General features: G+C 35.7%; 1 protein-coding gene across 1 annotated transcript in view; it reads right to left on the reverse strand.

Annotated features, from left to right (window-relative positions):
- The window catches only part of CFAP46 (cilia and flagella associated protein 46), a 67,502-nt gene that overhangs the window by 51,894 nt on the left and 2,121 nt on the right, over positions 1-13,487 (reverse strand). The window contains exons 4-12 of the mRNA XM_041400169.1: positions 11,185-11,249; positions 10,494-10,658; positions 9,065-9,188; positions 7,599-7,693; positions 6,712-6,819; positions 5,583-5,682; positions 3,937-4,035; positions 2,405-2,595; positions 281-506 (exon numbers count right to left, since the gene is read on the reverse strand). Of these exons, the coding sequence (XP_041256103.1) occupies positions 281-506; positions 2,405-2,595; positions 3,937-4,035; positions 5,583-5,682; positions 6,712-6,819; positions 7,599-7,693; positions 9,065-9,188; positions 10,494-10,658; positions 11,185-11,249 (1,173 nt within the window). The remainder of the gene's footprint in view (positions 1-280; positions 507-2,404; positions 2,596-3,936; positions 4,036-5,582; positions 5,683-6,711; positions 6,820-7,598; positions 7,694-9,064; positions 9,189-10,493; positions 10,659-11,184; positions 11,250-13,487) is intronic.

Raw genomic sequence — 13,487 nt, forward strand, 5'->3', positions numbered from 1 at the left:
GGCAACAGCTATTTTTTTTTTCTGATATTTCTGCTAGTTAACAACTCCCTACCTTTCCCAAGAAATAAGCTTTGAAAGAATTGGGAAAAAAGTCCTTTATTATGATCTTCAGACTGTGAAGCAGCACAACCACTTCAAGGCAACAAAGCAAAGACAGTTTGCTGAAAACAAACTGATGCTGGCTCTACTAATACGCAGTTCTACTAAACAGCTGTCTCTCCTCTGCTGGAATCTAATAAGCAAGCCTATTCCAGCTACAGACTTCATTCTCCATACTCACCTGTTCAATCAGCATTACCGCCTGATCCTCTAGATGCTCAGGTGACTCGTACAGCATAGCACTCAAACGAAGGCGGTTAAAACTCAGTCTTAGATGTTCTTGATACTGCCCACAGTTCAGGTGCATAGCTTTTTGCAAATGTTCCAGAGCAGCCTCTAGTCTATCCCCATCTTCTTCAATACGAGCTATTTCCATATGAACTTGACAACGCAACAAAATCAACGTGCTAAGGATTACAAATTTAAGTGTAAACTGTTAAAACAAGGCACACTAAAATTCCTAGACCTAAAACTCACCCGAAAGTGAAACTCAATAATTAAAAGTGACTGTAGTATTAAAATTTATATTCTCTTTTTAACTGACTTGTTGCTTTCATTTTCACTATGCCTTTTTAACTGAAATTAATAAGAAAATTTTACTGAATATTACTTTCACTGACCCTGCAAGAGAAAGCAACACATCTTGTGGACTAACTGGTCTTTACATATCTATAGAACTCTTTTCCAGTGCTGCTTAGGTGTGCAAATCAGGTGAAGAGGTTTTCAAAAATACTTAACTGACAGAGAAACTATAATGTTTGTCAAAAGTTCACTCTCTGCTCCTAACATTTAAGTAGATGCTAATACTCCTGAAACTCTAGCCCTGGTCATATTTGCTCAGCTCTTTTAAAGATGTGGCTCACCCCAGGCATACATGTTCACTCTAAGTATGGTCTCTACCCAGGTGTTGTAGACAGAACTCTATGAAGCCAGCATATCTTCACCAAAAACTGCATGCTCTCCAGGCTCCCTACCCATCACCTGCCCCGGGAAGCTGCTCGTGACAGCTCAGAGCTCTACATGCTACTACTGAATATTTCAGTAAGAATAACAAAAAACCAGATAAATTAAAGCAATGTTATGAAAAAGAGAGAGAAGAAAGGTTTTCAAGCCTATCAAATATCATGCCATAGAACTAATGTATGTCCACAGCAGAGCCAGCCTGACTGAGCAAGTACCACCCTTTTCCTGTGGACCAAAGCAGCCATAATTAATGCTGCAATCAAACCAAAAATTAAGACAGGCAAATTAATAGACAGAAATTACTTCATTCAGTCTCTAGAAACAGTACCACATCAGAATTGAGGCTGAGCCTGCCAGATTATTAAGAATATACACACGTGATAAACCCTCAAAGCCTAATCTCTCCAAAATCTCCTTGCAGTATTTCAGTAGAAAATTGCCATTACTAACATTTCAAAGTTGCCTATGCTGATCTTGAATTCTCTATATGGAAACAGAATAGCAGCACAGTAATACAATATAGTGCTTTCATGCATGCGTATATCCACTCTTTATGCAACTGAAAAAAAAATTTAAAACACTGAAACTAGATTCCTCACCTTCCTCTGCAATACATGCAGGAGAAACCACCTACTGTCCTGCTCAAATGGCAGATTGTGTCAATTGTGACTCGCTCTACTGAAAAGGATCTGATCTCTGCTCTTAACAGTCAGGCGATGCATAGGTCCAAACTTAACCACACAACAAATAGTAATGTTTACTTCTCAAGTCAAGTTAACAAAAATGTGAAAATATTTAGGTGCTTAAGGTTAAGTATAGCATAATAGCAAAGAGAAGAATATACCTCAAAAAAAAAAGTTTTCTTAATACACTAAGTTTTTTAATTAAAAAGGAGTATCACCAAAGATACAAAAAATAGTATCTTGCAAGAAGAGTCTTTTTTTTGACATGTAATATAGAAGCCATTATGTTTTTTCAGAAGCAATTTTTTGAATTTTATTTTTGTAACCAACAAAAGTGATGTTAACACAAGAATCTAGACCACAGTCCAACACATATACTGCAGCTTTGGAATTTTCTCACATAATTTTGATTAATTAGAGTGTTTTAAAATTCCTAAAATATTTCAATATTTGTTACAGGTCATTAAACAGTGTAAGATTGTGCCTGAAAGGAACCTACATTTAAATAATTAACAGGGAAATGTATGCAACATGCAGACACAGATTTATTACAAGCTAGGGGAAAGTTTTCAAAGACACCTAATATCAAAGAACTTGAGCTTTTAAATGAGTTTGATGCTTTGAGACCTTTCAAAAAACTACACAGCATTGAAAATTACCTGTCAATCTCTTCAAGGACATCAGCAACTGAGATCAATGGCTTTCGCACACGTTGATGCAAATTGTGTTGTAGCAGTGATAAGCACAGATTCCACTGGGTTGCACAAACAACCTGAATCACACCAGGATCTCCCAACTGAACTGCACGTTTTAATGTTAATTCGAGATTTTTGATCAATTTCAGCTGAGCCTACATACATGAAAAATTAATTAGCACTAATGCATTAATAAATGGAATTTCTTACATGTTACTCCAAATATTAATCTTAGGACTGTTTTCAGTAGAAAGCAGTCAGCAAACTTTGGAAACTTTTTTCTTAATAATTCCTTTTTTTTTTTTTTTTTTTTTTTTCCAAACAGGCATCTGTAACGAAGGAGTATTTCTTTTAGGTGCTCCAGGCTGCTATCACATATTTCTGGCAGAAGTCTGTCAGCTACTCCCCATTCTTGTGATAAACAAAAATTGTTAAATGTGAATACTTGCGAATTCAGAAGGTTTAGCCATTTTGGTTTTTTTTTTTTTCATATTCAGCTACTGATGCAGTACAAAAGAGGAAAAAAAGAAATATTATGAATGGAATTTGACATACTGTCAACTAAACTTGGTTCTTATTAAATCCAGAAGCCAATGTTATCTACAGTAACAGACTTGTCATTTATTATGTTATTTTTAGAGGCTATGAAAGTAAAAAAAAAAGAAAAATCAGGAAAAAATCAAACAAAATCCCTCTCCAACTGCATACACCGTACACTTAAAGTTAGAAATACCTAAATACCTTTTTACATTTTAGTATTAGCAGTGCTTCACATTATGGAGAATTCATAAGAATTAACAAGAGGGTTTTTTCCAAAAGATGAGTGGAATTTCTGAACTCCAGAATGGTAACAGCCCTAGACAGGAGTAAGTCTTTGCACTACCAATTTCCATTAAATATATTCCTGCTTCCCACTGCAGGAAATTAAGGTGACTCTAACAGCCAGTCTAAACTGCTCATTATAGGTATCTCTCTGATACCATTGATAATATTGATATTTGGGTTTCTAACTTTGATGGTCTGAATTACAACTGAGCCAACCAACCACAGAAATTCAAGAAAATCCTTCCTAGTGTGACAATTTGTCAGGAATGATCCACATTTCTCTGACATAAGAATTTGTGTGAGATTGACCATAACATGCAATCACAGTTGAGATGGACTCAATGATCCCTAGTGGTCCTTTCCAACCCAAGATATTCCATGAGAAGAGGTCCTATAAAGGCAAAATATGAAAACATGCCTCAATGCTGCCATCTTTGCTCTTGGAAAGCAATATATTATGAATCTTTACGGTCAGACACAAGACTTAAGGGAGCAACACACAACTGTGGTTTATTTTTCTCCATTCCCTTATTGGAAGTCCAATTGAAAAGAGTATGAGGGTTAAAAGAATTCCTTACCAGTATAATGTAATTAAGACACAGAGTCAAATGCAATATTCCACATTTAAAAAATTAAAACTTTTACTTTTTTCTCAAAGTTAAAGAATGTACCTCAACAATTCCTTTGGTATAAGTCACAATTTCAGTGCCATCTTTCTTCATTTCGTATTCACATTCCAGACATTCTATCTCAATAAGTTTCCCTTGATACTACAAAGTATTAATATACAAAATGCTAATTTCCAAAATTAAAAAGAAATACCATAAAGGTTAAACTCATGCAATTACAGTAACACAGCACTGTACTTTCCTACTGAAAATCCCACTATACTAGCCAGTTAACTGCAATGGCACAAAGGGAATAGAATTTGTTGTTTGAACTGCAGTCACTTGTTACTTACTGGAGGATGCAAAATAACATTTAAGCTGTTCATTGCCAGAATTTGCAGTAAGAAAAGCCATGTACACCTGATTCCTCCTATATAGGGGTTTTATTTCAGTTCTAATAGAATCATAGAATCACAGAATTGTTTGGGTTGGAAGAAGCCTTAAACCCCATCCAGTTCCAACACCCTGCTATGGGCAGGAACACCTTCCACTGTCCCAATATGCCCCAAACCCTGTCCAACCTGACCTTGAACACTTCCAGGGATGGAGCAGGCACAGCATTTCCGGGCAACCTGTGCCAGGGCCTCTCCGCTATCACAAGCAATAATATTTTCACAATATCTGACTTAAATCTGCCCTCTTCCATTTACTCATTAACGTTATTAAAAAGGTACATGCTTGGAATAAACAGGCGTGAGTCAAGACAGAAAGGATTCAGCTTGATGGGCAGTGAAACTTTTAAGTGAAAAATGAGGTTAGAGTATTAACGGCTTAGGAAAGAGCTGACTACTAAATCATATGAATTATATGTATGGATAATAGAAATACCTAAGTTATGCTGTATTTGGGTTAAATTGGTGTAGTAAGGAAATTTAGACAGCCTCTCCATTCCTAATTCATTATGATTATGAAAATTGATGATTATAATTATTTGACTATTTTGACATAGATTTCCTTTACTCTACTATAACAAGAAATCACTGTCAAATGATGCTGGGCAATCAGAAGATGGTCACTTAAAAACACATTAACTCCAATGGAGAATGTGGAAATAGAAACCAAGTTTCTCTATTGCTGCCACACACAGATATTTCCCACTACTGTCTACAGAAATACTTAGACTAAATCCTTGTAAATTTTTGATCTAGGGGATTTAAGCACATCTTCCAGCAGAATGCTATGGATTTGTATATGATTTTAGACTTTCAGGAAATGTTCAGAATAATGTCCCTGAATCAGACACCTGGAATTAAAAAAAACAATTCTGTGAGGATAAGTTAAATTTTATGAGTAACTCTAAGTGGGATAATTATAATATAAATTGGAATTTAACTTCTATCAAACTCTTGCACAGGTAACATTTTAAAAACATAGCAAAAATTTACAGTTAATATTTGACAAAATAAACTGTACTGCTAATCACCCTAGTCCACCCACAGCCTACTTTCTGACCTTGCATCTACTTCTCTAGGTTAGGAATAGATCAAGTATCACAATAATTATTTATATCATTGAATATATAAACAATATACAGATGGACAGAATACTGCAGAACCACTAGTACTATTTTTAAATTGTAAACACAAAAAGGGTGTGGGAGCGTGGGGGTGTATGTAAAAATATTCCAAACCCACATAATTAAAACTTACAGTAATTGGAGCGCTCTTCAAATCAAGTATACAATGAGCTGCAAGCTCAGTGCAGTTTACTTTCAGAGAAAAATGAGCTAATTCCAGAATCAAAGGAATCCTTCAAAAATACAAAAAGAAAAAAAAAACCAAACAAAAAACCTTTCAGAGATTTTGATATTGCTCTTCCACAGAATTTAAAAAACACTCTTTGAAAGTAACTGTGCAATGTGTCTGAAAACCTTAAAGTCATATAACCATTAGAGGAATTACTATCATGTTAAATATTATTGTAACTATCATTATTATAATTATACTAGTAATGCTCACAGTTAACAAGGAAAAAATAAAGAGTTCAAAGTTGGCTACATGAAAAATGTTAATCTGTTTATGGAAGATAATTAGCATACTCCTATGCAGTCTGCACAAACAGTCCCTGAAGAAGACAAGAAATACAGAATGAAATGCATGAAGCACACACATGGTGAAGTAAGAAACTTCAGATTGCAGAAAATTTTGGAAACACAATTCAGTGAATTGGCACACAAAGCAGTTAAATCATCAGTCTGCTACCCAGGAACTAAGAACACAGACACAGAGATGGAGACTATGCTCTAACTGTTTGGACGTCTGTAAATAACCAGATGAGCATCGTGTACTGTCTGGAACAGGAGAAGTGGTGAGATATCTGCATATTGTCAAAGAGTGTTTACCTTAACAAGTAAAAATGTAGTATTACTTCCATATGTAACAGCTGTAACTACTGGAATAGTGGTCAGTTTAGTCTTTCAAACTTATTCTGAAGAGTTGGGAAGAGTCCCAGGAAAAGTAAAAATTAACTACAGTCTGAAAAGTACATGTCAATTTTAAGACCTTCTAAAAATCTCCTTTTATCAACAAGAAATTATTACGGAAAGATTTAATCATGTTATACAAACAGCTGTATGGAAAAAGATATTTAATCTTGGGTTCTGTCATAAAGCTTAATAGGATTTTGTCCTTTTTTAAGATGACCTGTGTGTTAACACAACACAAACAACTAAGTAAGAGTTCAATCTCTGCAAGGTCATCAGGAATTTTGACAGAATTCAATGGAAGCAGGATCAGCTTCATCATCAGTTTCCAGAGGACTATGACAAATAAAACTCACTTCACACTGAGAACAGATGCTGGAGGTACATCATATTGTTTCAAAAGCACATATAAAGAATTCAGATTTGCGGTGGCATCACTTGGAAATACATTTGTGTCCCACTGCCTGCAACATATGAGGAGATGGGTCATAATGTTTCGTGAGAAATGTTATTGCATTAAAAATTTGAAATAACTCTCCTAACTTCAGAATGGATGGCTCTTAATCCACGGTATCAGTGGGCTACCTGGATATTGAAATAGCAAGAAAAAAAAAGTCAATAAAATCTAACTTCAGTAAGTGAATTAATATTTCAGACACTAAATTTTATTCCAGAAGAAAAAAAAAAGTTGTGCAAGACTCCTTTCCCATAATGTCAGTATAAATTAATCCACTGCTACTAAGAAAAGAATCAGTATTTTTAAAACGGGGAAATCTTGAGACACTGAAAAAATTACATGAGATTCTGCTATGAAGTCTAGTTTTCAAATTTTTCTTATACCTTTAAAAATTAAAGAATTTAAAAAGCATTATGCTCCATGATTTGTACATTGTATTTTAGGTGATTTCCCCACTTCATCTTTGCTTTCTTGTACACAGCATGGGGATGGAACTGGAGTCCATTTGATATTAAAATGTCTTTCAGACTCCTAAATTCTTTCTCCTGGCAATATCTGTACAACACACTAATCCCTACATTCCCAAAGAACTAGCTCACTTTTTTGATAAGGCTGTTTAGACAGACCTGACTGTTACTACCCAAACTGTCATTATGATTTTCCTTTTGAGGAATTAAACTCTGCAGCTCACTTTTTTCTACAAGCATATGGGATCCCTGGACCTGATCCTACCTCGGTAATATGCAGCATCAAAGTGAAAGTGAAAGGATACATTTTCATACTTACAACTTTAACATCTGCATTTTATAAATAACTGAAAGATGGATGGAATTTTGTATCTCCTTCTCTACCTGGGAAATATCCATTAGTTTGTGATACACCTATGAAATAACAATTTAATTATTATTTGATTAAATTAGCAAAGGACCAACACTCACCAGGGCTAAAATAAAGCAGGTATGTTGACTGTTTTCATGGACTTTGAAGGCAATGTGGCTACTATAATAATCTATGTTGTTCTGCATAGATAATAGAAAGATCACCCACTAGAGCTATACTGACCTTCCAAGAGTCAGGATCAGAACTATTAGCAGAAATATAAATGTGGAACTACCTTCTGAGTTAGAATCCTAATTAATGCATTTTTAACACCATGTGGTAGAATTCATTCTGAAATAAGTTCATAATTGCTGAGACAATTAAATTTTATCTGTACCTATAGATTACAGGCAGGGGGAAAATATTATTAAGACATTACAGTAAACTACAGTTACTTCAATTTAGCTGTAGAGTTATGCATTAATAGTGTGCAGATCATTTCTTTTGACTTTCACACTGACTGCCCACACCTATCAAAACTGATTACTTAAGCTGTACTGGAACACTAAGTTTTGCAGGACTCCAGTATGCTGCTACTAAAGCACTCAGTAGCTTGGACCATACTTCTGTAGCCCAAGCACAGTTTTAGAACTACTTCATTCTTCTCTTTAAGGACATTGTCAAAAGACTCTGCTCAATAATTCTTGTCAAAATACAAAAGCAATTTCAAGCTTGCCCCAGGGTGATTGCTTCATTATTATCACACCTCTAGAGTGCTGCATATTGGTTCTCTTAATTCAAATGTTAGAGAAATTTGTAACATAAACATACACTTTTGGAATGCAGTGATTGGGGGATAGACAGAAAAAGACAACAGACAGTGTAGTAGAATGAAAGAAAATATGCTTGCACACAACTTCAGAGTTTTATTTGCCTCTTTCTGCTTTTGCCACATTTGTCTTCAACCTCTTATTTCCTAAATTAAGGGCATGCAAGAAATGTGAACTATTGACATATCCTCCAACTTTCAGAATTATTTAAAGGGTACAAGCTGAATCACTGAAGCTGAATCGGCATGGGAAATACTAAACAGATACTAAATATGCCCTCAGTGCCATAAGTCAGGTTAAATTGCTCTCACTACACCTTCTCTTTCAATAGTAATTAATCCCAAACAGAATTTTTAGGGTTAGCCACAGTTATCCCCATTATATTATGATGTGTCAAAAGAACAAGGAGCAGTAGGGAGCTCTTTAGTTTATAGTATCAAAAATATACAAGTCATGAAAATCTTAGATATCTACTGAATTGTTTAGTAGATCACGAAAATTTAAACAAAGAAAACATCTTATATAACAATTATAACTATGATCTTATGAAATGTAGAGAGAGCTCCTGTCTTAATGGGAATTTAAAATATTTTTCATCATTACCATTAAAGAAAATATTTGAGAGTATTTATCTGGAACCTTTTCCTTAATAAAGACTGCTGCAGTAGATGAAAACTCTTTCGCTTCTTTCAGTTTCGAAGCATCGAGGAAGCACTCAAGTAAATTTCTGCAGATCAAATAAATGTTTGTATTAAATATTTATTAACACTTTACAAAATAATCATTAGTTATATTTTTTAACACTCTTGGTATTCAAGATACCACTTCTAAATGCAGTACAAGCAATTACTGCTATAAAGCATTGACTCAGCACAGAAGAGACCCTCCAATTTCTACATTTTTGCTTCTTCCAGATGTATACACATATTTAGTGCAGATCACAAAAAGAGTCTTGGAAAATTTGGAGGTTTTTTGTGAAAACTTTTCTCAACAAGACACCTGGAATTAAAAAGATTAATTATTTAAAAGTGTATGAGAAAAACATTTCTGTGAGATGTATTCTGAGATTCTCCCTTAATTACTGGAAAGGCTAGTATGTAAAAGCCATTTAGCAAAAGAAAACTATTCACACTGGGAACAGCAATATATCTACTGGATTTTCTATACTTTATCTGATTTGACTGCAAAAGAGCCTGTGACTCCACAACATAAATTAACAACAACAATAATCATAATGCAAAAAATTTTTATTAATAAATATAACTTATAAAAAATACAACCATTATTTTTATAAAACAAACACATTGTGTGCATTTGTTTGTTTTCATCAACACCCCAGCAAGAGTTTGATACCAGGAAACTGCATGCATGGTATTACAGACAGCTCTTAGCACACCCCCCCAGAATGTTTTGTTACTTCCCTCCAGTTTCAGTTTATAAAGAAAATGCTACATAGCAACAAAACACAGTCACAGACCCCAGAAACAGAAAAGTTCACAAAGAGAAAGGGAAAAAACTATGGTAAGAGTGCAAGAGGAACTGGAATCAGTCTGTTGATTAGGGGATCAAAACATCTCTGCCAAAAGGTTGTGGTATCTTGAAAAATTACATAGACACTCCTCCTTTTGCACATAAAAATGGGGGGTTCTTTTCAGTACAATTATCTCAAGGTTTATGCTCCAGCTTTGCTCAGGAAATGCGAGAATGGTAATACATTGATATTTATACATCATTTATTTCCAATTGCTATCAATGACTCAAACACTATATCCAAAATTACTGTGAACTTCAGATGCGATCTAGGGCACTGCTGTCTCTGTCACTAAAACTTGAAGCTTAAAGTAAATATAGAAATGAAGCACCTTTTTATGTTCAGTACATTTCTGTCTCTTTAAAAAGTAATAAATTAAGCTTTTCACAATAAATACATCTACAACATTACCAGTGAAAAGTGCCTTATTAAAGGCTACCTCAGGTAGCAGTCCCAAAAGGACCACAGAATGCCCATATGAAAATACACAATTAAACTTACATCATGAGTTCTGCTCGCCATTCGTTGTCTTGCTCTTCAATTCGGTTTAATGCTGCAACAATCTGTGAAAGGCTGGGAATAAGGCAATAACGGAATCCAGGCCTAAGAAATGGCCTCACAAGTTGCCAATAAAGAACTGAGGCATTATATACCAAAAAAAAATACCTGAAAAAACAAGAATGAAAAAAAAAGTTAGTAGTTCATGAACTTGAATAAACATAAAATTACAGCTTAAGTACTGTAAGACACTTCTAAGAAGTTAAAAAGTGCAAGTTTGACTTTTCATTGGAGGCAATCCTGACTAAGAACTGAGAAGACAAGTACAGCACAAGAAAAATATGGTAACTCTTGTAGCTATACTCAGTAATTAACCACTTAAAAATAAGCTAACATGTTGCTTTCATTCTATAGATCATAACTATAAAAGGTTAAGAAATGCTGAGATATCTAACAGCTTTAAACAGGATTTTTTCATCCTGTAATGTAAGACTGCAGTATCCTTATGGTGTTACAGCACACACAACAGTAACAGAAGTTACAAAATGGAAGGAGAAATCTAAAGGAAAACCTCAAACAACACAACTCCATGCTACCTAATGAAAATCAAGACAAACAATTGAAAAGACAGATCAGCAGCATTTCCTGGGATTTAGAGTTAATCCTGTCAGTTAATCCTGTCTGTAGGGCCTACCTTCTTTCCTGGGTTGCAAAATCTATTGCCTTCATAAAAAACAGCACAAACGTTTCAAACTCCTCCTAGAACAGAACAAAGAAAAGCTAGTGCTAGTGAATATAGATTTTATAAATCAGTAGATTCTTTTCCTATTTCAATATGAACATATTTCATAAATTTTATTTTCAGAACAATCTCAACTAAAATATACTGCCAAAATAAGTTGTTGCTATAGAAACAGAGTAACTAAAAACTGGTTGATAACCTATTTATATGTTTTCCTGATTTTAAATTTTAAGACTTACTTAATTTCTGCCAAATATTAATTATCAGGACTGAAATGTTCCAAAACTAGAAAGCTGCATACTTTGTAAGCTTTCAGCAAAGAAAGTTCAGAAATATCCAAGAGCAAATCCATCAGGGAAAAAAGTTATATTCGTTTGTCCCATTAAAAATCTCGAGGAATTATTTTCTTCAAAAATGCTCCAACAGGAATTTGTCAACAGAAGATTGTGACAGGCATGCCCTTTTTATCATTGAAGGAGCTGGGAACCAGCTCTTCAGAGGAGGAACTAGGCATCCTGGTGGACAGCAGGCAGAGAACACCAGCCAGCAGCGTTCCCTTGCTGCCAAGGAGGCTGACCGTGTCCAGGGATGCCTTAGGAGGAGTGCGGCCAGCAGGGTGAGGGATGTGATCCTTCCCTTCTCCTCAGCACTGGGGAGGAACACTGTTCCCAGTTCGGGGCTCCTCAGTAGGAGAAAGACACGGTTGCTGTGGGGAGTCCAAGACAGAGCTGCAAAGGTCAAGAAAGAACGGAAGTATCTCTCCTGTGGGGAAAGATCTCATCAGTATGTACAAATTCCTGAAGGTAGGGTGTAAAGAAGATGGGTGTGATAGTATTGTAACGGGATTTTTGAAAGTGTAAGAGAAAGATGCAGTGCAAATAGGAAGGCCAAGGTGGAGCTGGATGAGCAGGAATGGGATAACACCAGAGGAGGTCTCTACAGTACGGCAGAAAAGTGAAACTAAAATCTCCAAGAGACATGGGACTGACTTACTGGGCTCTAGGGACCCACAAGAAGGGTACTGAGGAATAAATGGGAACTGCCTAGATGAAGAGAAAAACAGAGATGAAATATGTACTAGAGAAGTTGCACTTGGCCTTTAAGAACATAAGCATCTTAATTAAGAAGGATTCCTTAGGATGGAAATCAAAATAAGGACAAATTTGTCTTTTTTAAATGAATGGTAATTACTTAGTCACAGCATGAGATGTTGTGCCACTCATACTTTCATGAATTATCTAGGAACACAGCAGTGAAAAAAACTTTACAACTGATGCAAAGTGTGTCTTAAAAAACCATTACAAGAAATGACATAATGAACCAAGCCAGGACTGTACAATCTGGGACCATTTTTAACTTCAAAGAGGTTAGCAAGAGCCAAGAAGAAAACAACAAATATTGACCGAGATTCACAAAACATAACAGAATAGTTTGTTAATTTAGAAACATAACTGGACATTGGTTTCAAACATGCATGAAGTTTTAAAGTGACCACTGACCAGTTATTCTGCACGTGCTCGTAGAAGAAAGACAATACAGAAAATGTAACACGGAAAAGATTCTAGCTTGAAAGTTAATTCAAACACATTATTCAAAGAAACTACTAAAACCTTTCTCAGGTATATTTGTGAACAAAAATAACACAAACTATGAGCTACAAAGATGGTAAAGGCTTAGTGGGGAAGCCGTTTAAAGACTGGCTGAGATCCCTTGGCTTGTTCAGCCTGGTGGAGTCTGAGAGGAGAGCTCATTTCACTCTGCAGCTTCCTCCTCAGAGGCAGTGGAGGGGCAGCACCAACCTCTGCTCTCTGTGACCAGTGACAGGATCCAAGGGAACCACTGGGGCTGTGTCAGGGAAAGTTTAGGCTGGACATCAGGAAAAGATTCTTCTCCCAGAGGATGGCTGGGCACTGAAAGGCTCTCCAGAGCAGTAGTCATGGCCCCAAGGCTAACAGAGCTCAAGGAGCATTTGAACAATTCTCTTTCAGGCACAGTGCGGGATTTTTGGGGTAGTCCTGTGCAGAGCCAGGAGTTGGACTTTGATGATCCTTGTGGGTCCCTTCCAACTCAGAATATTCTATGATTCTAAACATCTGTTAAAGCTATTTTGGGGGGGGCTAGATATCATTTACAGATGATCAAAGCTGACAAGTGAAATACTGAAGACAGAAAACAGATCCCACTCCATTTTAAAAGCAGCAGGAGATAAAAACTACTTTTCATATATAGGGAATTGTAACACCTCAAAGCAATAC

Source organism: Onychostruthus taczanowskii, unplaced genomic scaffold, assembly GCF_017590055.1.
Source record: "Onychostruthus taczanowskii isolate IOZ18803 unplaced genomic scaffold, ASM1759005v1 scaffold173, whole genome shotgun sequence".
NCBI classification, from domain to species: Eukaryota; Metazoa; Chordata; class Aves; order Passeriformes; family Passeridae; genus Onychostruthus; species Onychostruthus taczanowskii.